The sequence below is a fragment of the Zosterops lateralis genome (assembly GCF_965231275.1).
Source record: "Zosterops lateralis genome assembly, chromosome: 4".
Taxonomy (NCBI): Eukaryota; Metazoa; Chordata; class Aves; order Passeriformes; family Zosteropidae; genus Zosterops; species Zosterops lateralis.
This window is the reverse complement of record NC_139765.1, coordinates 49367924-49394124: the sequence shown is the minus strand read 5'-3', so window position 1 is coordinate 49394124 and position 26201 is coordinate 49367924. Positions and strand designations below refer to the sequence as shown.

General features: G+C 39.6%; 1 protein-coding gene across 1 annotated transcript in view; it reads right to left on the bottom strand.

Annotated features, from left to right (window-relative positions):
• TES (testin LIM domain protein) overlaps window positions 1-25646 on the bottom strand; it is a 29046-nt gene extending 3400 nt beyond the window's left edge. The window contains exons 1-6 of the mRNA XM_083858805.1: window positions 25538-25646; window positions 14629-14714; window positions 5585-5834; window positions 4053-4385; window positions 674-889; window positions 1-159 (exon numbers count right to left, since the gene is read on the bottom strand). Coding sequence (XP_083714931.1) covers window positions 1-159; window positions 674-889; window positions 4053-4385; window positions 5585-5834; window positions 14629-14714; window positions 25538-25564 — 1071 coding nt within the window. The 5' untranslated portion in view covers window positions 25565-25646. The remainder of the gene's footprint in view (window positions 160-673; window positions 890-4052; window positions 4386-5584; window positions 5835-14628; window positions 14715-25537) is intronic.
• Window positions 25647-26201: the final 555 nt, after the last annotated feature.

Below are 26201 nucleotides of genomic sequence, written 5' to 3'. Positions count from 1 at the left end.
CGCAGCATGGCTCTTCATGTAGCAGGATTTGCAGACTGGCTTGTCATTCACCATTATATAGGTTATGCCAGCCAGAACACAATCACAATCAAAACAGCAGAAGTGTTTCAGATGCCAGTTTTGCCCTTCTGCGAGAGTATATTCATTGCTGAATATTAGCTGTGAGGAAGATATAAACAAGTATACAAGTAAGCAAGTACATTCGTTTGAACAGTGTACGTTTTAATAGCCTCTGGATGTTTTGTGATTTGCAAGAACTCCCAATGGTTCCACCATTGTTTAACTATTTCCCAAAAGCTGCTCCCAAGAGCCTGCAGATACCAGAGGCCTCAGGAGGGCTGTTCCCTGTTGCTGCCCAGGGTCAGTTTGGCTCCTAGTGCCCCTGATAATGAGATCACTGCATAAGTGGGACTTGTTGGAAGAATTTTTCCCCACATATCACATTCCACGGTCCCCATAGATTGTGCAAAATCACCATCAAACCCAAGACAAACTAAGGATCTTCCTGAATGTGCAGTGTCCATATTGGTCTCAGTTCTTTGTGAACTAAAATATAAACTAAATTGGTGAAGGCATATCATCTTCCTGCACTAAAACATTTTACTAAAACTCCTAATCACTTCTCAGGGGAACAAACTTATGTGCTAGAAGAAAGGACTAGGGTATTTCCTACCTCATCACATCCAGCACAGCGGGGTCTTTCACTATCACAATAATGTCTTCCACAATAGAGGTTACCATTCTTCCAGAAGTAGATCATGTCTACTAGAAGCTCACGGCAGGTGCAACAAACGAAACAACCTGGATGCCACAACTTGTCATATCCAGCACGTTCCGCATAGACAGCTGGGTCCCCTTCCCTCATGTTCAGTTTGCAGTGATAGCAGGACTGGAAAGAGGTTATTACCAAGTTAGTTAAGTCTTTGAGAGCTATATTTATAAAAATTACATGCTATCGATATATTTAATAAATGCCATCTTTCCACACCGAAATTAAAGCATTACTTTAATCCCATTAGTAGACAGTAGTGGTTCAGGATACACCTGTACCATAGTTTAGGTTTAACTAAGCAATTCAAGATGATGCCCTTTCTACTATCATAGCATTAGTGCTCCTTAAAAGGATTGTTGTAGTTTGCTGTATTAACATTCTGCAATTGCAGTCCAGTGTTTAAAGAAAACAACAGCCAATGAAAATTCACGTTATCCTCTGTAAACCTTACATACTTTGGAATAAGGAGAGAATAATGGGCCTCCATCCAAGCTAACCAACTATGACCAGAACACATGACAAGGAAATGGCTGTACTTATAGGTCATGAGAAGACCAAGCCATATCTGCATCACTGGGGGTGAAAATAAAAAATAAGTGAATATTTCAAATTGATTCTGTTTAAGGCTATGTTCTAGGGATGCTAGTCACTTGTGGCTGCTGTCCAACAGTCTGTGATAAATGATTTTAGGACACAGAGAGTCACTATGGATGAACTACTACAGATACATACACAGCTACACTTCAAATAGTTTCAGAGAGTCCACAGTCAATCTTCTGCCCTGTACCTGCTTACAGAGAGGGTTTTGCCATCAAGTAAAAAAACACAGGTGATTTATGTTACTGAACCAAAAAAAAAAAAAATTATCTACAGTTTAATCACCAGTCTGGCATTTCCTGCACTCCAGCTGGTTTGTGGACTGAGCTCAACATCCTGGGAAGGTTTTCCTCTATGACTCATATCAGCTACAAATGGCTTTGTGTGTGCATATGAAAATAAAATACATATAAAGTGCCTCAGCTGTAAGGCATATTGATCAGATCCAAGATGCCAGACAATTTCAAGACACACAGAAACACAACAAAAGTGGAAGAACAACTTGCAACACAAATAGGATGCAGAATGTAGGGAAACTAATTGAAGGAAAAGTTCAAATATACATGTATATAAAGGTTTCTGACCTTTCTACTTTAGACCTTATACTCCAAGAGAAGTCCACTGGAAGGTTAGGCAGCTGCCTAGACCCAGGTCTAAGCAATGTGATTCACTTGCCTACCATTTACAACATCTCCAGCTTTGGTGGTTAAAAGCTACATAAAAATTTCCTTTTTTACAAGATGAAAATATGCTGAGTATCTATTTTGCTTTAATTCAGCTTTCAGATATGGTGAAAAAGCTTTATATTTGTAAACACAGAAACAATTATTATAGGTATATTTACATTAATAGTGGAGACCTGGTTGTTAGTGTTGTTGGGTTTGCTTTTTAAATGTTTTATCAGGTTTCTAGGAAGTGCAGTCTATTCCTATAAAGAAAATTAATTTTTTAAGAGATTCTTTTTACCACAGCTACAGGAATACAGCTTTCAAACTCAGTCTGAAAGACAATGTACAAGAAAACTGGATGAGCAAAAATGCAGAACCAATTAAAAAAAGCCGTGTAGACAAGGATGGCATTTTTTTGCTATATATTTAACAGCTCCTCTTTGTATTAATTCATGTTGAACTGCTGGAAAGCAGTTGAGATAATGCTAAATCAAACAGCTGAAACAAAGTCTCATTGCAGAAATCAGACCCCCGCCAAAATACTTTAAAAACCCCCTATATCTAAATCCTGATTGTTTAACCCAGTGTAAACTCAGTACCTAACAACAGGCAAGAAACCCAAACGTTCACTTATGCTATTAAGCACTTACAAGCCTCTGTCTAAATCATGACCCCCAGTGATAACATATGCTTGGCTTATACTGCAGGAAGAATACTCAGATGCTGGAGTAAGGAAAACTGGGAAGTGCTGAACAGGTGTAGGTCTTCCTTGAGGAGATTTAAAATTGCTGTTGTGAAACTAAAGTAAACTGTCAGGAAAGGCTGATTTAAGACAAAATTACAGTAACCTAATCAAGCCATGGTACAATAATTTTTTAGTTTCTTAGATTCTTCCTAACAAGAAAGTGAGCAAAAAAAAAATTATCAAATACCTACAGGTAACCAAATGGCACAGCTTGAAAATTTTCAGAGTAAGGGGCCATGTCCAAAGCTAAAACCTGTGTTGGTCTTATATTTCACACTAGTAGTCATATATACTGTCAGTTCAGAAATGAACAACAAAAAAAGGCACACCACATCCTCAATAACACCAAAAGCCACATTCTACAACCAATGTTAAGCAAGCCTTTTTCTCCATCTAGAACTTGTATATTAATTTTCTGTAAGCAACCTGCAGAAAACTTTAAGGATTCATACATATATAATAGCAGCATTTCTAGAAATCAACTTATCATAGAGCTTTTGACACTCCTAAGTAATGTCTACCTCCACTAAACTCATTTAATGTTCCTTCAGTAATCTTACCCCTATTTTGTATTTGTAATTTTTAGTTGAGACATGCACAGCAGTAGTTATGTGAGAAATACTGATTAAAGCTATAGTTTTTGAAATACTGATGAAAATTGGGTAGTTTTATATATCTTGTTTTTATTGAATTATTACCAAGAGAAATCAGATGCCAAAGGAAAAAAATAGATAAGAAAATGGAGCTGAATATGAAAAGAATACTAGTCAAAAGAGCCATTGTATGGCTTAACTTGTTGGACACAGGATGGAAACGTGTTACTTTATTATTCCTTAATTTAATTTCATTTTAAGCACAATTTGTCAAGTGGGTAATTTCAATACTCTTCCAAGAAAGAGGAGAGAACAAGCTTCTAAAATTAAACGAACTCCTAAAGAGGAGAAGAATGTAACAACTAGTCCATAAGATGACACAAACTTTTTGATTATCCTTCTGTAAAAGCCACCCTAATATACTATCTCCAAGTTAACATATTTTTGCACTGAGGATGAAAGTGTCACCTGGGAAGTTATTTGCTGCAATGCATTAAATACTGTCAGAAACCAGGGCTCTATGCAGACATTCACAACAATTTCCATTTCCCCTTCTTTCCTTCCCTCCCCAGATTTTTGCTATTGCAAATGAACAATCAATTTAATTGGGCAAAAATGAACAAAGAGAGCATTCAGATAAGAATGTACCTTCTTTATCTTTCCCTTCTTATACTTACATATTGAGATGCTTTTTTGGGGGACTTCTCCATTGTTCCAACAGCAGATGACGTACCTCTGCCACCACCATTTTTCAACTTATTCTCATCAGGAGCTCCCACTCCCACCTCACCAGGAAGCTTGACATCTCCTACACCAAGTGCCTCTTTTTTGTACTTCTTCACAAATTGTTCCATGTGCTTAACTTCATTGGGAGAAAGCTCGTGGCATTTTGAAGGATCCTGATCGTGAGCAGGCAGCTGCTTTGCCAACTGCTTCTTCCTGTACTGCGCACCTTCCGAGCCAGCAACGGGCTGCTTCTCCCGCGGTAACATCTGCATGTACTGCCTGGCCTGAGTCAGGAGGAATTACATATCAGATGGCACTTCAACTACAGACCCATTCTCATATGCAAACACAACTAAAATAATCTCTGCTGTTTTTAGTGACAGTCAAATTTGTCAAAAACAAGGTTCTTTCCATAAACATTAAGCTCCTGAAACAGTAGTGGAGATAAAATACAGCAGATGCATTAATTGGCTTCTTCCCAGAGTAGGAGACAGGCTCCTTTTTAAGCCTTTTACAACATAAAGAAAAGAGTTATTACTTCTTTGAGTAAATAACATTTACACAGCACCTTGTCTCTATCTATAAATACTGATTGTGAGTATAGTCTTAGAAAAGCAGAATCTGAAATAATCTGCTTGGGGCATACAGCCCGTTGAAAAAATAACTCTAGCTAAATAATGGAAAAAAAAGAAAGTCCTAGTTTTAATAAAGCAATGACAAGGCTAAAAACCAAACTGGTAACTGAATGTTACATAAGTCTTAAATGCACAAGGTTTGATTAATTCACTGAAAAAGAATAATTTGAGATAATGTCATTCTGGCATGCATTGCACATTTTGGTACAATAACTTAGTAATAAAAGTTTGAAAAGTGAAGCAAGATCCTCAGAAGGCTATCTACCATCTCCTCTACTTCAGCTGAAAATATACTAGAAGAAAGCTGTTCTTTTAGATGCCAACACTGACCTTGTTCTTACCATATAGAGTAAAAACTATTACCAAGACTTTAAGTCTAAGTGCTCCCCTTAAGTTTAAACAATTATATAAATTGATGTGGTGTTGGGTTTTGTTTTTTTTTTTTCTTTAAGCCCACAAGCCATGCAAATTTTTCAAGTTTATTTAAAAGAAAAAAACCAAAAAAACCAAAAAAACCAAAAAACCAAAAAAACAAAAAAACAAAAAAACAAAAAAGAAAAAAAAAAAAAAAGAAAAAAAGGGGGCAGGTTACAGAAACTTAGTAGGTAATTCTTAATCCTATGTACTAAAAACTACCCCATCTCCCTAGGTTTTTAGGAATTTCTACATTCAAATATCCACAAAGCAAGATGACAGATGCAAGATTCATTAAACAGGCACCGTATTTTCAGCTTTGAGGAGGAAGAAAGGATGACTACAAGAGGCAAAGTTATCTTTCCAGTAAGTTCTCCTACTTTCTCTCGCACCAACGCCTGCCTTGAACATGAAAAAATGTGAGTTGGACTTACAAGAGTCTGATTCTGAACAGGAGGAGCCCACTCATAAGTCACAGTATCGATGGATATGTTCTTGGCTGGCACTGGGCTGGTCAGTATCATTACATTGCGTTTATACATAGGATTGCCATCACTCTTCAGCTTTGCAATGAGGCTTGTGTATTTTGTATCTTCAAAGAGTTTCCCCACTTTCCGATCATCCTCATTGCTTGAAGGGATATCATGCTCCTCCTGGCCACATTTGCAGTTGCGGCATATTTTCCTGAAATTCACCGAAACAGCAACAAAATTGCAATTTCACATCATCTGGGTGTGCAGTCACCAGGAACCCAAACCGTTTTTTTCAGTGCTTTCTTTAGGAAATACATGTTTTTCTGTAGTATGTCCAACACCTCCTTATATGTCCTATTGCATTATTTACATTGTTTATTTACATCTTGTTATCAGATCGATATCAGTTGACTAGAGTAACGCATTTTTAACACGAAGCTATGTCATTTCTTCAGTTACATCTCACATACTGAGATATATCTCAATACTATCTCAAACACATACATATCCATTATCAGTCACCTACCAGATTCATAATAACTTAATGCATCAACAAGATTCCCTGAGCAATCATTTGCTTGGGCTTTTAGTTTTTCAGCTGGTCTTCATACATTCAAAGTTACACACACTATACTATTTTCTTCACATGTATTTCACTGTATGCATGATATTTGGTTATCACTGGATTGCTATCATGTGGAAACAAGTATTTCCTAAAAAGGAAGAAAATGCATACAGACATACAAAGAGTGTAATTGCATTAAGTTCTATTCAAAGCACAGCATTTAAAGAGAAGATGAAAGAAAAGTTAAAGGTGTATATGGACAAAGCCTTTCAAAACAGCTCTGAACCAAGTCAGAGGTACTCTGGCACATGCTGTAGAGAGAAATTTCACCAAAAACTGCCTTAAAAGGTAGAAGCCTATCTACTTACTGGGATATAAATTATATTCTTTCATATACAACACATTTCCACTGCTTTGGCTAATGAATATTAGAAAGCAATTTGTTACCTTAAGCATAATTAAACAATTCATATATAATGAACAGAACCTTGGATTAGACAAGCTAGTTCATTATTTATTAACAGCATCTCCAGAACTTCAGTTCAAAGCAGTCAGCCACAGCATACAGAAATTAGTGAAACTAGATGTTACCTAGAAGTTTTTACTATAAAAACTGAGAAAACATATCAACCTTCTGGATCTCTAGAGTCTGAAGAGGAATGAGCAGTGTTTTTACCCCGTTATATATCCTTCATACAGCAAATAGCATAAACTATTGGCTATAAAATGCTTCTGAACCCTGCTTGCCAAAACCCATCAGACTCTAACATTGTTCTGCATCTTGCTTTATATAGTCTTGAAGGCAAGTTAGGTGCCTTAAGACAAGGTATGTAATAGGAACACAGCAAGAACATTGCATGACTACAGCAAGCCCCTGAGGTAATGGGAAAGGAAGGAGGACCTTTAACTGGCCACCTGAAATGACAGCCACGCCCAAACATATGCTCTCTATACGTACACTAGTTTAGGATGAGGGGTACTAACATTTCAGTGTGTGGTGGATGCTGCCCTGGTCATGTGGTTATACAGAAATCATACTTCGTGGTAATTTAACTTCTAAAGCCCACTCCAAATAAAAACACCTAACTGCAATAAAAATGAGCTACTCATGCAAAATAAGAAGGTTAAACAGAAGTGACTCTGCTTTACAACACAAATACCTAGAGAGATCACTAATTGAGATGTAGACTGTCTGACAGTTTCCAACTCATTTCCACAACAGAAAAGATGTGCTGAATTTCAAAGCTGATACTTACTTGGGATAGGTACTAAACAGTAACCACTTTGCAATCTCCCAGTTTACTAAAACATTCAAGCATGACCTACCATTGCCCATTAAGCCTAAAAGCTTTACTATGCATCTCAAGTGCTCAAAACAAAATTTTGCAAGATCTTCAGCATCTGTCCACACCATTCTTTTACACAGCTAATACTTACAGACTAATGTACTAATAAAGCAGTTCATATTCACTTTGCTCATCTTTTACAGCATGCATGTGCTTATACCTTATTACCCTTTCTTAGTCGTTTTTTTTTTTTGGACATCTAATACCAGACAGAATTGCACCTTGCATTTTCCAGATTTAGTGATTTACATCATGATGACCATGCAGCTTTATGCCTCGCAGCACACACCCTAACTGCAATTGAAGCACTTTGTCCATCCAAACAATGACATCAAACACTTTATTTACTCTTACAACTTCAATCTTTAGTAATACTAACCCCCTATTTTAGTCTCACGTCTTGATAGAATGTGATTTAATAACATTCATGAAGACCAGATGTTCTTGGGTTCCCTGCACAGACTTAGGCAATTGAAGTATGATCAGGCTGTCCAGAACTGCTCTGCTGCAAGACAGAGCTCAGTGAGAACAGTTCATATTGCTGTATTGCCTCTGTGGTCACAACTGCCATGTGACAGGCTATGCACTCTCCCCACTCTACAGCATCCAAACTACAGTAAAGCAGCATTGACAGCAGTCACATACCAGACCACCCTCCACAAGCTGGGGTGGAATTCATCCTAGGACTTTCATATGTGCTGGAAAAGCCACAAGAACACCTTATTTTTGCTCATGTTACATCATGAAATTGTGTTTCTTTCTCCTAATAGTATTCTTTCAGAATGCAGGATAGCTTAGAGATCCTGTTTCTACTTTCAATTAGATGAACACCCTGACTCAGCTGCTGTCATTATTCTAGGTCCCATCTTGAAGGCTTGTTTCACTGACTGCAGTAACTCTGAGAGCTTTTTTTTTTGCTTTCCTCATAAATAGGTACTTGCAAAGAAGTGAAAGCAGGCAATTTGTCCATAGGTCCTTCCTAGAAAACTGGCATAGAACTACTGCACTTTATACTTGCATTAAAAATAATGACGTACTCACCAATCTTCCCCACCCCTGCACACACTGAAATTAAGAATTTGACTGTGTACATTTCAGTCTAATCTCCTTGCTCTTTCAAAGTTAAGTGAATAATTCTTTGCCAACAGTTTACAAGAAGCTGTTAGAGGGGCTATGTTACAAGTGTAATAGTGGCTTTGGCATTAGAACTCGTGTACCATTATGCCCCTGAAAACAGGATAAAACAATACACAAAGAATGTGGAGAAAGCTGAGTCACAAAGTCACAACTGATGTCAGCATATCTCAGTAAATTAAAGGAAAATCCCCCAGGCTGTTGCCATTTCCCATGCTCACCAATGCTCCCCCTGGATCTCAGCCACATGAAGATGTCCATAAAGCTGCTAACAGCCCAAAATAGTATCCTGATTTATGTAATCTCTCCTCTTGAGTAATTTCTATTACTAAAAGATATCTAACTGATATTTACACATAACTATTCCTGAATAATACGGCTTCCAATTTAGTCCTAACTTCTTTCACTAGTTGCCACAGCACAATCCTGCTCATTAGTCACTCACTGTCCCCTATGCAGAAGGTATATAGCCAATTACTTCTCTTTAGAATAGACTGGCTGGTCATTTTTCTGTCTTTAATACAGCTATCTCACTGAAGTGACCCCATTCCATTACCTCAAATTTACATTTCACAAATCTGTCTGATAATCAATGCTTTATTTTTACCTTTGATGTTAAAGTGAGCACCTCATGCAAGAGGAAACAATTGTTGTTATATACACCCACAGACACAAATATATATCTCCTTTAACTCTGTCAAGAGGCAGTGAAAATTTCTTGTTCTCTCCATCTGCATTGTTGAAAACATTTTCTCTTCACTTAAGGACATTCAGCAAGATTCCTGCTGAAGGAGATGTTAGGGACTTCTGCTTTTCTTCACAGCTCTCAGGACCTCATCAAAGCAGAACAATTTTCCTCACACACATCTCAGCAATTTGAAAAGCTTTTCCCACTCAAAACATTCAAGACAGGGAAAGAAACTTCAAAATCTGTGGAATCACTGTAAAGACAGGTCTATTAGCTAGACTTGCTAGCAGGTCTTGAGTAGTTAGAAAGAATAAGGAAGAAAGGTATAGAAATTCCATCCTCTGAAGTGATGAATTCCTGTGTCCTGAATGTCTGCCTACAGGAAGCATCAAAGACTTCCAGTTCCTTCTCCAAAATCAAATGTTAACCACCCTCCTGATTGTCTATGTTTTGGTGTATAGAGAGGAAAACTAAGATGGATCATGATCTTTCCTACGCTGGTTCCTAGCAACAGGAGGCAGCAGCTGCAAGCTACTGAGAAAACCTCAACAAAGACCTGGCAAGTCCTGAGGCTTGTGCCCTCCATGCAAGACGACTCACCTCTTCCTATTACAGAATCACAGAAATCCAGATGACTCGAGTATCTCCAGTGAGGGAGACTCCACAGCCTCTCTGGGCAACCTGTTCCCATGCTCAGTCATCTGCACAGTAAAGAAGTTCTTCTTCATATTCATGTGGAACTTCCTGTGCATCAGTTTCTTCCTGTCCCTTGCCCTTTACCATATTGTTCAGCACCACCAAGCAGACCCTGGCTCCATCCTCTTGACACCCTCCCTTCAGATACTGACAGATTGATGAGGTCCCCTCTCAGTCATCACTTCTCGAGGCTGTACAGCCTCAGCTCCCTCAGCCTCTCCTCTTAAGAGAGATGCTCCAGGCCCTTAATCATCTTTGCTGCCCTCCACTGAACCCACTCCAGGAGCTCCATGTCTCTCTTGTACTGAGGAGCATAGAACAGGACACAGCACTCCACATGCAGAATGCACCCCAGGACACCACTGGCCTTCCTGGCCCCCAGGGCACACTGCTGGCTCAGGGACAGCTTCTTGTCCACAGGATCCCCAGGTCCTTCCCCACAGAGCTGCTTTCCAGCAGGTCAGCCTCCAGCCTGCGCTGGTGCTTGGCGTTATTCTTCCCCAGGTGCAGGACCCTGCATTTGCCTTTGCTGAATTTCAGATGGTTCACCTCTGCTCATCTCTCCAACCTGTCAAAATCCTTCTGAAGGGCTGCACAACACTCTGGCATATTGGCCACTCCTCCCAGCTTTGCATCATCAGTGAAATTACTGAGAAGGCACCTTGCTTCTTCATCCAAGTCTATGACTTCGTGATTCCTTCTGTTATGGTTTCTTGCTATTAATGCAGCTGCAAGTAATTGCAACTGCTTTGAACTGCTTCCCTGTCAGCTGTAGTATCAGAAAATCTAAAAGGCAACTGAAGGCTCCTCCTACCTTCCATGTGAGAGAAGCCACATGCTGAAAAAGATGATTCCCAAGCTTAAGGTTCTTGTTTTCTGAAGTTTTTTTAAACATCTTGGTGAGTCACATCAGGGACAGTTACCACTTTCTGGTATATATCAACCAATGTAAATCAGAATCTTCCCTCCTGTATTTAGCAACTTCTCACTCCTGTCCCATAGTTCCCTCTAGTGGGAAATACATTCCCAAAGAGCAATATGTAACTGAGTAGCAATCTCTTACATCCAGCATGACCCACTGTACATGTGAGGGGGTTATTTTGCAGCCTGAAAGAAATCTAACACCTAAATTAAAAAGACCTTCTCCACCTTCTACTGCTGTTACACTTGGACAGAAGCATGATTCTGAGGACAAATTTTAAAGCAAAAGCTATTAACACACTAAGACAAACCAGGTAGTTATTAATCATTCAATTACCATTGTAGACCACATCTCTCATTTTACTCATTTTTTGTTCAGCTTACAACCTGGCACTATCAGAACTTCAAAATTTAGGAATAAATTTTATTAAAGGCTTGGTTTACCACCCTTTCCATAATAGCCTCGATTTACAGTTCTGCACCTATAAAACCTGCCTATACAGTGTGTCAAGATTTACAGCACAAAAGTCTTAAAACAGTACATGCCACCCCAGAAGAGATATATTCCAAATAGTCCCAGTATAGAGAACAAGCTCTTTGCAGCTCCTTGCAAAGCCCTGCTACTAAATAGGTACACTTGAGTATTTTGTGCACTTTAGAATCTGACTCCTCAGTGGAAGAATTATCTTTAGTATGGAAATACAAAAAGAAATTGCACGTTGACTCTTTGAGTAGCAGCGTTTCATGTATCAGACCAAAGGCTGTGCGATGTGCCGAAGCTGCTCGGCTGTCCCCAGGAGAGGGCAGTGTCAGCCCGGCACGGCCCGCGGCAGAGCCACACCCGGCACACGCTACTGCCCCGCCGGCCGGGCTGCGTCTGGCTCGGATGGAGGTCACCGTCTCCAAGGTGCCCTTACGGAGCTGTGCTTTGGGTTTGTAGCTAAAACAGGCCTCTTCCAGTACAAAGTCAAGGCCTCTCCGTTTTTGAATTCTGCCCCGTCCTCAGCAAGTAGAGAACCTGGGAAGGGGTGCAGCTGACTCTAACTGGTCAGTGGGGTTTAAATGCCGTGTAACTCATCATGAGCAATAAAACAGAAAAACAGGAAGAAGTCAGGGTTTCCACCTTCTTATGTAGTTACTGCTTGGAGACTGGCTGAGCATCAGTTTGCTGGAGGGAGATGGCCACTGATTCCCTTTGCATCACTTGCTCACCCACCACTGCAGCTATTAAACTATTTCAATCCATGAGTTCCCTCACTTTTGTTTCTCCTTTTCTGTCTCTCGCCGTGATGTCTGGGACAGGGAGTGAGCAGCTCTGTGGGTGTTTAGCTGCTGACCAGGGTCAATCCCTACCCCCAGTAATTCTCCTAGTGTGTAACTGTTTCTCTAAATACAATTCTTACTTCAACACTTGTCTTCTAGAGATGAGTAGCAATGAAATAAGTGGGTAAGCTTGAACTGATTTTTAATTATTCATGTTATAAATACAATATTCTGTCCACCTGTGCTACAGTTTGTTCCCACTTAAAACAGAGTTTCAGATTTAAAGGCTAACAATTAAGTAAACATATTTGGGATGCATCACTTTCCATTTATGTGGTAGACTAGCAAAATATATGCATCATGCAAAGCATATTAATATATTTTTTCCTTTGAAAGCTATTAACACAAAACTAAATTAAGACTTCAGATTCACACTCTTACTGTCTCCCAGTGGCAACTCTGCTGAAGAAACAGCTATTTTCCAACCAGTTCTTGAATTCTCTCAATTACGACCTTTTTCACTGTTTCAGAGGTATGTGCCACATTTTTTTGACGTTTAGAGAAGCTTCTCAGACTACTTCCAGCCACCTTATTGATCTGGTCTATACTATATGGACCCAGTTTCTAAATTAAATCTTAGCTAAATAGTTACTGTTTTTACATAATTTTCAATACTTGCTCTTTAATCCACTGCTGTCTACAAACTCTTACTTTCTAGGAGAGACAGTGTTCTGATGCACAATGAGCCACAGGAAGATAATGCAATATGGATAAAGAAAAACACAGGCAAAAAACCCACACAGAAGCCGACACCTTTTCACTTTGCAATCATACCATGATGCAACTAAATCACTTCAGCCATTTTATTTCTTCTTATTCCAAATTATTTCATGTTAAAGAATAATCTAGCAGTTACAAGGTGTAACATTGGCAACTAAGAAAAAGTTTAAAAAAATTAAAAAGGAGAGAAAGTTAACTGGACTTTTTCCTTCCACACTTGTAACTTCCCCACCTGACATCATGACTATGAACAAAAGAGTTTTCAAGTAGAAAGTAATACAGTTTCTCATCTAACCATGGATAAACCCTACTGACTTTAGCACTTTTTAAAATTCTTTTATTGCATTACATTAATTCTGGTTTTTTACTATTACTTCTACACACAACCCCTCACAGTGCATATTGAAAAAGTCTTTCAATAAATGAATTATTTCTTTTATCTTTAGATAATCACATTTACTTACTAGTGCATTACCACTTCTTGATCCACATCATTATTTGTAAGCTGCTTCAATAGCTACATATTAAAGATAACAATATAGCTTCTGGATTATGTATCAACTTAAAACACGTTTTTGCTGTGTTTTGTTTTTGTTTGCATGATTATTTTCTAAACTATTTGCATGATTATTTTCTCATCTGCAGTCAAATATTTGGGCAAAGATGTAAAATCTCCTAAGCCTTACCAGCACGTGATGCTGCTATGGCTGGGATACAAAGGCTACCTTATAAAACAAAAAAAAAAAATCTACTGCAAATGCATTTTCACTGTATCTAATTAGCATTGGTTAACGGTAATAATTTTCATTGATAGCATGTGCTAGTGCTACTAACAACAATTTTCTGTTCCTTTCAGGCTTTTCCCTTTAAGATTGACTTTTTTCTAAAAAATCAGAATTACTAAACTACATCTTAAGAGCACATCCAGTAATATGAGTGAACTGGGCCAGTGATACATAAATGCATTAATATACATATATATATATCCTGTTTCAGTAAAATAAGAAAGGTCTTAATGAAATATAAAGTTTCTGCATAACTAATGACAGACTACTGCTATCATCAACTGACTGATTTAGGAACAGTTCACCATCTAAGGCTCAGTATCATCTAACTTATTTGAATTTGTGTGACACACACAAGTGACACCTCCTCCCCCATCTAAGTAAGTTGTAAGTGTATACAAAGTTTCAAATATTTTCAAAATAATTTTGCCTTGCATCTCTGACAAAGCTTACATATTTGGTTGGGAGCTGAAAAAGCATTTTATTACAGAGATAAAACACACTTCCCCCATCATGTCTCTTACTGTAAAGCTAGACATAGTTTTACAAATCTATTTCAATTGTTTAAGTCAGCTAAAGCAAATGCTGCAGTAGAAGTACTACCATTCTACCATTCACTTCAGGGCAGCTGAAATTTATGCTTACAAGTGATTAGATACTCCATTGAGCACCTGAGAAGTTCTGGCCCTGAACTGTGTCAGCTTTTTAAAAATATCTTAACAGTTTAATTGAGAGAGAGAACAAAAATGGTTACTAAAACATTTGCATACATATGTCAAGATCTGCAGTGCTGAGTCACAGCTTAGGAAACATTTGGTGTCACTTACCTCCAGTAATGAAGCTCAAATCCTTCACACTTTTCCTTGCATTTTAAGCAGGGGGCACCGAATCCTATCTCATGGCCTAAGCCCATCTGTGTACAGAAGAAGATGACTACAGTCAGCTTCAAGAATTATGCTGTATGAATGATCCTTCTGATGCCTTTATAATCTGCAATCAACAGCTAAAGCAAAAGATTAAGCATTTGAGTAAGCTGACGTAAGGACAGCATTTTGGGGTCCACTCACCTTCCTATTGTATCTATGTAAGTAGCAGTGTTCACACAAGCCTGTACACCTGGTTGAGCTAAGCAAGCAGAGGTAGCCTTAGTACTCTGCTGGTGACTTTTCTCTCCAGCCCAGCTTGCTCTACAAACTTCACACAAGGCAAAGAGCAGATTCTTTGCAGCATTTCCTTAGGTCTAAGGCTGTGAAACCACAGTGAGGGCAGAAGACCTCAAGTCAAAGGACATTTAATCGAGCTGTCTGGACAAAGTGATTTACATTATGTGACTTGGCAAAATACAGGAGATCAAGAAATATGAGACCCCACATTTGTATGCACTAACCTGGAATAAAGGAAACAACTAAGTGGTTTGTCTAATATTTCCAAATATATTTGAGGCTACTCTGATAGTGACTGAGAGCAGCATATACCCTTTACAATCACATTTCAGCTGGACTCATACCAGATACTTTTTGAGGGGAAAGAGTAAAACAGCACAGTTAACAAAATCAATGACCAGAAGTGATATGCAAAGGGTTTCAAAAGGATGGATGATCAATTCATGCTGCAGAGAAAGTATCAGAGAATACAGAAAACAGTGCAGAGTAAAGGTATTCACACAATGTATCAACACATCAGTGAATTTAACCTAGTAATAGCCACTTGAGGTTTGAGGTGAAAAACAAATATGAAGCACAGTAACTTACACATTTATATAACACATTAAAATTAAAATGTCTCATTCCAGTGCTTTAAACCTTTGAGGAACACAGCTCTCAAATGAGACAGATGAAAGACCACAGAAATGTGGCCACAGTTAGGTACACAGTCCCATGCCCAACATGCAGAGAGGAATCCATCCCCACACCCCACGCAGTAGGAGGAGGGCTCCCAACCAGCTGTAGGTAGAAACAGCTCACCTGCAGTTTAGCTCTTATCATGAATGGAAACTGAGTTAGAACTGACAAATTCTGGCACTACTTTTAGTTCTGGCAACAACAACACAATGCCAAAGTTAATCAGATGTGTATTATTAAGTGTATTATTAAGTTTGCCATTTACTGAGAGAAATCATACTACTATTGTTATATGTACAAGGATACAAACCAGCTCAACTTTTAACTTGTTTTTGTCCAAAATAAAAAATGGATTATTCATAAACCACTTGTTATATACAGAACACATGATAAAATGCAGGGAATACCCTGTTTTCAGCTACTTTGTAATTTAAAGGATCACTGCTTCAACAGTCATCTGACAACCCTGAGAAAAACTTCCCTGAAGATCATGATATATTTAGAGAAAAGAGGTATGTTGGCAGCTATTAAGCTATTGCAGGGATGGATGGAAGGACATAACATTATTTCTTCCATATCTGGAAGATTAAATACAAGCTGGCTGTGATCATGGTGACATCTTCATCAACCTAAGGGCTCAAGAACTCTACCTTACAGGTGCTAACCTGAAGCCTACCAGTAGATATGTAAAATAAACATAACTTTAAAGATTAGGCTCTTCATCAGCTACACTTCTGATACACTAACTGGTTAATAAAAGTTCACCTTCACCGAAGATGGGCATTTATATGAGACTTCTCATCTGGAATCCAGACATCTCCCGCATGCACGCATACACACCATGAATCACAAAAAACACTGAGCACTCTTCCCAATTCACACTCAAAGAGACTAAGATGTTAGCCAAGATGTTTTCTAAAGGAAAAACAAAAAACAACAAACACTTTTTTTTTTTTGGGGGGGGGGGGGCGGGGTGGGAGGGGGAGTGGTAGGGGGAAGAGACAGGTTGGTTTTTTGTTTGGTGTTGTCCTGTTTTTAATGTCATCCTCTCTAAAAAGTTGTTAAATTATGACTGCACTGCCCTAATAAACAAACTCCCATAAAACCCCAATCTATCCCTCACCCCCCCTCAGCAAAAGACATTAAGCCATTCTCTCTTGCTGCTATTTCACTTACAAACTGCCATTACTTCTTTATGCTCAGGCTCTCCCTTTCTTCAAAAAGAGTGGAATGAGAAGAAAGGAAAATAATTTCCTGTAATTTTAAGGTTTAGAAATATAGGATCACTTGTTTAGAGAGTACTGTTTTATGCTACAGAGAAATAAGCTTGACATTTCAAGAATTCCCAAAGCAGATTCTGAAATTCAAGTAAGAAATATTAAAAAATTGCAAAAACCATTTTAACTATCATTTCCAAGCTTCCCGACATTTAAGGGTTTCTTTAAGCTAAAAAACCCCTTCATTTAGAAACAAATTAAGGAGAAGAAATATGTGCTCTCTAAAAGCCCCACCCAGAACATACTCTCCAGACTACAGGGACAACAAGCAGCCAGTCTACTTGCACTTTCCCAGCCAGTAGTCTTAGTGCAGATTTCTTCAGAAATACAGCATGCTACATTCCCTCCCCAGAAAGAAAGAGCACATTATTATGTAAATGCTTGTGCAGCTCAAGACAAATAAATTGAATTAGCAAATGAGAGAGACTTGTTTGGAAACAGGTTTTTCAGTTTGCTATGAACCAGAAAGAAGGGAATTACCTTTCTATACACAATGTCTGGGCACCCTATGGAAAAGGCTTCACTCAAGACTGAAAAGCACACTAAAAACCAATCACATGTGATTCTAGATGCACACACAGCCTCAGCCTTTGTTCTGACAGAAACTACACGACTGCTTGCCAAAAATTAAGATATAAAATAGCCAAACTGAAAAGCACTGTGGGCTATTCTTATCCAGAAGTCAGTGCATTACACATATTTCTCCAGAGTCTTGTTACAGGACATCCTTCAGCTGTACAAAAGCATCAGCCTCAGAAACGACTTTCTTCTTCAGCAGCCAATTCAGCTGTAGCTTAGGAAATTAGAAAGCCTAAAACTGTGGTTTGGTGCTTCTTTACTGCTACCATACCTATCCCCATGTTTTCTGCAGAAGAGAGCCAGCTCCAAGCAGAAGCACCCAGAGATACAGAGCAGGCTGAGGACTGGAAAGGTAACGTGTACCTGAGAACAGCAGGGAACTCATTTTCCCCATAAATAGAGTTATGGGAGAAATGGCACAGACAGGTCAACTGAAACACTGCCAGAAGGTCCTGTCTGTCTGCTGCCATTAATTTTCATTTTACAGCAAAAGAAAACCAAACCCATCTGGTATTATCAAAATACCCAGTATTGATTTATATAGCTATGACTGAGATAATCTGTTGCACGTTGCTTTCAAGATTACACAGTACCCAAGGGCAAGAAGTTCTAAGTGGTTACGGCCAAGTGACAATTAGTGAAAGATTGCCCCATCTCAGTTCACACTGGAAGCTAGTGACAAAAGCTGGCTGACTTTACAGTAAGGAGTCATGCACAGAAGCTTTACTATCATCTTAAACCCAAATGATCATATTCAAGTGTCTAAGAGTTTGTTCAGAAGATAAAAAGCAGTTCCTACGAAATAGTTTAAACTCGGCTTATCAGAAGGGTTTATTCTTAAGTTTATTGAACATTTCTTATCTCCTCCTTGTACACATTACAGTCCCACCAGGAGACCAGAATTAACTCAGGCCTCAGCTGCTTTTCCTTCCTCACTCCAAGAGGACTCCTGTACCATCAGGCAGGTGAGCTTCATCCTGCTAGACAATAAGACACAATACTGGTACTTAGCCTCTGCAAAAGATCAAAAACCATTCCAATGTTACAGATCCCTCCACAATTTGAAAGGATGTGGCTATGCAGTAAGAATGCTGTCATTAATGGACTGCAACAATTAACAGTGAGCTTCAGATTAGAACTAAATCCTCTTCACTATCCTTTCTGCAGATATTTCTTCTGTGCTCTTCAGTGCTCCAAGCAAGAACTAAAGTGATCCATGTCAAAGCTATTCTTGGATTTACCATAAAATCGCAGGAATGTTCTGGTTTGAAGATTAGTTAATTATTGATCTATTTGGATGCTTGAGTGGGAGTCTGAGCACCTGTAAGAGCACAACAGATTTCTAGTACATCTTAATGTGTTTTAGGCACTTTCAAAGAAGGGAAGGTACAGCAGGAAGGACAAACACAAAAAAAACCCCCAAAAACCTGAGAAGTCTCATTGCTGTGCATGGTCTGTTGCTGAGACCTGATCTGGTATCAATATATGCTGTACCATCAGAAGTCTTCTTGAAAGCAGGGAAGCACAGTAAGTGGAAAATTAAAATAGGCCACAACATTTAAACTTTAAAAACAGAAGACCAACGAGACATCTTACAATTCCAGAATGAAAAAAACCCCAACAAACCACTACAGAGGACATATGAATATCTGGATAATGCTCTTACAGAACTTTGACAGACACTGTATGAGAAGGAAAATACAATTCCGATCTCTAACAAAGAACAGTATCCAACAAACCTCTTTATATTTAACATGTCTATTAAAATTGATGGCAAACGTGACCCTGAGTTTTTTAATATGCATTTTGATGTAGGATGTAGGGAAAAAGTTAACTGGAATTAAGAAACCTGGGTACAGAAGTCCATTTTGCACAGAAAGAAGGATGCCAAAAAGTGGTTGCATCCAAGAAAAATATTTGGAAGATGATCTGGGCAGGACAGGCAGAAGAATAAATCAAGAAGCTGCAGTAGCCTGAGTACACAAGTCCCAGGAATTTATTTTATTTGGTATCTTCTAAATATCAAATAGGTCAGAATTTAAATATTTAAAACACTGCTACATAGTGTACCTTCAAAAGGCTAACAGCTATTAAAGACAGCTCAGCTGGATAGAAAACAAGTGTTTATTCACAAAGTCCAGCATTACACTAGCTAAGTTTGAATGCAGCTGACACACACTGTAACACTACCTGTAAACCTCCAATACAACACCATCCATCATGCAGTACTCCAGAGGTATTTTCACAATACTCCACGTATTTTGTTTTGACAGCAGCACTCTTACCCAGTTGTGTCCCCTAACATTAGGTTTTGATAAGCAGACTTGGAAACCTACACAGTAATTTTTTAGGAGCTTTAGTCATGCAGGAAAGTGCATGCTTTTTAACTGTTTTTAAGAGCTGTAGCTAGACAACCTCAGACTGAAAACAAGGCACAAATAAAGCATTAGGGAGACTTTTAAAACAACAAAAAATTCCCTCAACAAAACCAGAAACACATACACAGCAGTTCTGGAGTACAGTTAGATCTGGTGTCTCCTGGAAATGTCATGACAGAACCCTACTCACTCCCCTGACCTGTTCATTTGACCAAGTTTAAGACACAAGGTAACAGGTGTGACATGTTTTCATCCTAACAGCCCTGCTTTTCCTGAATGTCCCCAGGGTCTAAAAGAACCCCATCAATTTTGATCATCAGCTAAACCTATAAATTAGGGAAGTTTGTACATATACACCCCTATAAAAATTATGTATAAATATATATATAACCATATATATATATATATAACCATACACATAAGTTTTAGTTATATATAAGTGAAACATGCACATCTATTTAGATTTCACTTTACCATCTTAAAACACTCTACATTATAGATATTCACATCTACACCTTCATTATTGTACACTTTGTATCTGCTAGGAAGAGGATAGTAATTTGCATGACACATTCAGTATACTTTCTTGAAGTAGAAAAGTCATTTTAAGCAACTTTTACTAATAAAATTTCATTGACAATTGCTACTCACAATTACTATTACTTACATTTCTTTCTTTTTTCTAGGAACAACTGAAGAAGCAGATCTGTGTTACTTTTATGACAGAACACTGTAACTCAAAATAAGTGAATTTTCCCCCTTGCTGTAAAATACTTGGCTTATAATTATACCCTATCCAAGAAAGCTTCATCTGACCTTAAAAGTCACGAAGTCCTGCATTCAAACAGTGTCTTGACTTGCTATTCAGGCATTTCATGAATGACAGACACCTGGAGAGAACTTTTGACTCAGGAACAAAAAAAAAGCAAAAGTCAAAACTTTTAATTTAGCCTTGCCATATTTGCCAAGCTGCTATTCAGGGATGCTGGACAAAAAATAACTAGAGGTGTGGATTCAGACAGGTAGTTCAAAAAATTATTCACATATTTTTTTTAACTTCGATGGGGAAAAAAAACCTTCAAACCCCATAGCACATGCAGGAAGCAGTAACTAAGTTTCCTTGTGAACAAAACTGAAGTAGGTCTTCTCATATCTACATAAAAGTTTTCATACTTCCATTTGCAGGCAAAACTCACCCCTGCAAGGAAAGTACATTTCCTTCATCTTACTATACACATGAAACAGCAAAAAAGATCTGCTATAATGGGTTTCCATAGCAGTAACACCAAAACAAACAGTGACCTCAACAGGAAGTGCAGCCCAGCAGACATTACTAAATCATGCTTTGCAAAACACAGAAAAGTTGACTTTGCTTCTATCCATACTTTATTCACCGTTCATTTATCAAAGATCATTACAGTTGTTGACTTAGCAATGTCTAAAGCACTCAGTGTTTGGTTTTCCAACTGTAACAGAACAAACTAAGTCTCACGCCATTGAAAAATAACCAGGCACAAATTCCACATTAGAGAAGCTGCACCTCTTCCCCCCAAACCGCCCCGCCCCTTCTCCATCACAAGCAAAGTTCTTTCTATAAAGCAAGTATTATACTGTGAAAGTTTATACTCACTGCCAGATTCTTATTTTCTTTAGTGAAGCAGGAGACCATGCTGCCAGCAGGGCTGAAAAGCAGGAGCGTGACCTACTGATTCATTTTACCAAGTTCACAGAGGTGGCAGACAGGGCAGGAATCCAGGCTGCTGGGACAAAGTTCTGCTAGAGCATTCAACACAAAGCAGTAAATCTTCATTTTCCCTATAGCCTCAAAGCAAGGTTTGAGAACACAGCATATATTGTATTTGGGAGAAGGAGTGGTCTGTTTCTTGCACAAGTACTTTCCAAGCTGGAGCTACTGTTTTTACCCTTTAGATCTGTTGTACAATCGTTTTATACAATCTATCTTCGTGATCCTGAAATGCAAAAGCAAATCCAATTCCTCCAGAGAAAAAGGAGAAAACTGTACAGTTTCCCCTAAACTCCTCATCCCCTTGAAAGGTAAATTGTAGAAGACCAGGGAAGTCTCAGACTTAGTATTCACAAGACAGCCAAAAAGACACTATTCAGTGCCTAGATGTTTGCAAGTTATTTAATAGCTCTAAAAAGCATGGTGAACTGACTACAAAATTTAAATGCTTTTTCACACATTTGCATATGTTCTGCATATATATTGCTCAGTGCAGAAAGTCCATGCTGAAATTTCTGTTTCTGGCAGGCTGTGGTCATCCAGAGCCCAGGATTCAGACCAAGCAAGACATCTACATGGTAGCACTGGTTCCTTTAGCCACTTGTTAAGACAGCAAGATTAGTTTTACAAGACATGAAAGTAACCAAACAGAAATTAAATTAAAAGTCTGAGGCAAAGTAATTGTGCCCTTAAGATTCCCTAAGAAGGGTACACTAAACAGGACTGCTGTTCTTCTGTCACAGGCAGCAAATATGTAAGGAATCCACTGCTAAAAGGATGAAAAGCTAGAAATTGTGGTAGATGGGGCAGGAGCTTTTCCTGCTGAAGAACAGGCACACGTTGGATTTCTAGTGGTCATGTACTGGAGGGAAGCAATTCCAGTTAGACAGACTGTGCTACAACTGTTACATTTGGAGAAAAAAAACCAAAACCCACCAAACCTGATATCAACAATGAACAGACTTTCTCTGAGTGCTTTTTTTCTTCATACAAACATAGGCATGTAGATAAAAACTTATGTAGCAGCTTTCCAAAGTGACAATATAGAAGCTCAAAACTGAAGAATGAACTCACAGATTACTAACACTTAGAGAACTCTTAGAAACGTCACCTTGGAAACTTCACCTATCAGGTTTTCCAGAAACAGAAAACATCCCGATATATTTCCCTATACAGTTATAAATCAGCAGTTGTAGGTAGGGGAAGAAGCTTTTCTACAGCACCAGCTGAGAGTCTGAGCCTCCACACAGCATTCGGCTCCTACAGGCATTCATTTCCTTCTGCTCTGCTGAACACCAGGGCTACAGAACAGCCAACATCTAAACTGAGAGTTCAAAAGTGCAATGGAATTACTTCTCTGGGGACAACATGACAATTCCTGCTTTCTTCTGCCCAGCGTTCTAAGAACTTCCTGCCCAACAGGCAAGTTATACACTCACCAGTCTGTAACATTTACCAGGTTATTTGCCAGGCAATAAACATATACAAGTCACTACAAAATAGAAGTTACATAAAGTACAAAGCACATCTTGTAAGAGAACTCAAGCTATTTTGCTTCAGGGTGCAAGACAAAGACAGGTGAGAACTACACCATGTCGTAAAGCAACCCATTGCTGCTGATGGACTAAAAAATCTGACACAGGCATCTCCACCTCAGGACAAGTTTCTTCTAAAAGCCAAGTAGTTTACTGGTTTTGACAATCTTGACTGGAAACTCCTCAGAATTTTCTTCCACCCTTCAAGAAAGAAGGAAGTTGGCAAAAATGAGAGAAGGAAAAATATAATAAACAGGTTGAGAATTGGAATTAAAGGACAGAAAAGGAAGACACAGTTGTCCAGAGTTGACATGAACTGTAATTCTATTCAGTGTACAATATCTAAGAAGTTTTGATTAAATAAATCTTGATAGTCAAAAAAGAAGAATTTTGTACCAAACTCGCTGGTACCTAGCAAAGCTTCCCAGTTCTCCCCATAGGGACTTTCACAGAGCCTCTTCTGTTCTCTGGGAAAATGAGCTCCACCCAAGTTACAAAGATGGGCAGAAAATGTGAGCAAAGGAGGGAGAACAGCACAATAACAGAAATAGTTTTCTGAATATACATAAAGTAGAAACAGAGGAAATATGAAGCTTTTCAAATCACAGACATCTTTGCATATTACTAAAGCAGAGCAGAATAGAAATACTACTTTCACTAAACAAAGCTTTGCTGGATTCTTTTGTGGAACTAGCTTCTGTGTCTATCTGAGCAGGTTCAGAAAAGTCTTCAGGAATCTTCAAAGTTGATGAAGAGAAGTAAAAGATAAGCAAAGAAAAATATGACAAAAATAGTCAAATAAATTTAAAACATGCGCAACTACCCAATACAGTGGAATTTAAAGCAGATGTTCAGTATCTACAAGTTCACTTAATCATTATCTGCAGAGTTTTATCAGTCATTTTACACCCCATACTTATTTTCTCTTTAGATGAATAAATTCTGAATTATAATGCTCTATCTTCCACAAATATGCATCTCTCACCTCCTGGAGTTCGAAAAACTTCCAGTGAACAAGCTCTGCAATGCCATCAAGGTTAAGTTTTAAATTGTGCTTAGAAAACGTAAGCAAACCTACTCAAGAAGCTTATTTTCATTGCATCAAGGAATCACACAAGAGACACAAGCCTGTGCACACCACTAGCTTCTAAAGTCAGGGACACTACTTAGCTACACCCCTCTATAAGCTGATGGCCTAATGACTGGGATGAGATAGACAGTGCCTCCAAAGCAGGATCCTCACTCAAGTGACATTATCATGTGGTGACTTCACTTAAAGCAAACTGCAGCTCAAGGCTAATCATTGCTAGGATTCAGCCTTAACAGGTAGCCTTCCACACTACAAAACTACTTCCATCCCCAAGCCAGTTTCTAGCCTGCAGTTTCTAGCCTTTCTTACCTGTCAGAAAAGCACACAGGTATACAAAAGTGCACGTCTGTGTTTTAAAACAAGTTGCTACCTTTAAATAAAACAATTCAGGAATACACCCCATTCACATTCATACAACATGCACTTCAATACTCTACTTTTCACAGATCAATGAAGGTTATGTATAGATTTAACCTGTGTTCACATACAAAGCTCCTTTTCCCTTTATCAAATAAAGTATCAAAATAGATAGTACAAATAACTTTTTGAATTAATAAAGTCAGTGCTTTAGCACTACATTTAATTTGTGAAAAGAACTAGAAGTAAAAGACTTACGTGAGTGTCCCACATGAAGTCAGTTTAACATAGAAGTCTTAAATGGTGAGTTTTGGAAAGAGAGTCAATGCAATTGGATTACCTATTGCTTTCTTTTACTTATCTTTGGTTTCTTGCCAGTTTTGACGCAACTAACTTGTCAATATACCTTTAAAAAGAAAGAAAAATCAAGCCCAGGCTTCTCCCTCAAGGGGGTAATCCATAGGAACGGTGGTAACACACTTGTAAGGACTCAGTCACATCGTAGCTCTGAAATTAATCACTAACATAACCACAAACAGCGACCTGTCCGCTTGTAATTGAAGTTTCATACCTACATACAAAGCGCAGGTACATGGAAACAACTATCAGATCTCAGGGGTTTACTGGGGGGACGGAACACGTTTTACTTGCATGACAGAAGAGCGGTACGTCCCCACCTGGGGCACCAAGTGCGGCGAGTACCCATGGTGGGAGCGGCGGGGCGGCCCAGCCACACGCCCCGAGGGCGCCCGCAGACACCGCTCCTGCCCCCGCCCCTGCCGCGGGCCCGGGGGCACGGGAAGGGCCGATCCCGGCACCGGGGGCGACCCCAGGGCGGGCCCCGCGGGGGCTGCGGCGACGAGGCGGGTCCGCCGCTCCGCAGAGAGCGGACACCGGCGTGCGCGGCAGATGAGCCGGCGGGCAGCCCGCCTTACCTTCTTCACTTTATTCTCCAGGTCCATGGCGGGGCTGGCGCGGAGCGGCTCCCCCAGACCAGGCTCCGCTCGCGCGCTCCGCAGCGCTCAAACTTCCGCTGCCCTGCGGCAGTGGCTGCAGCCGAACAAAGGCCGCGCGGCAGCCAATCCCCGCCGGTCGCCGCCGGCCCGGCAGCCAATCCCCGCCGGCGGACCCCGCCCCGCCCCGCCCCGCCCGGCCCAGCCCGGCCTGAGTCAGCCCCGGCGGGGCGGGGGTCACAACCAGGGCGCTCCTGGTGCGGTGTCTCGCCTGCGGGTACAGACGTCTGCAAATGTGGAGCCTCCCGAGCATGAGAAAAGAGGAAATCTCGGGCTATAATGCGAGCATGCCCTCGAAGCCAGGAGGGCCTGTAACCTGTGGTGCCTTGGGAAGAGTGTGGCCAGCAGGTCCTGTCCCTCTACTCGGCCCTGCTGAGGCAACATCTGCAGCGCTGTGTGGAGTTCTGGGCTCCTCAGTACAAGAGAGACAAAGAGCTGCTGGAGAGGGTTCAGTGTAGGGCCACAAAGATCATTTGGAGTCTGGAGCATCTCTTTTATGAGGAGAGACTGCAGCAGCTGGGCCTGTTTAATCTAGAGAACACTGACATTAATGCATATAAATATCTCAAAGGAGGCTGTCAGTTGG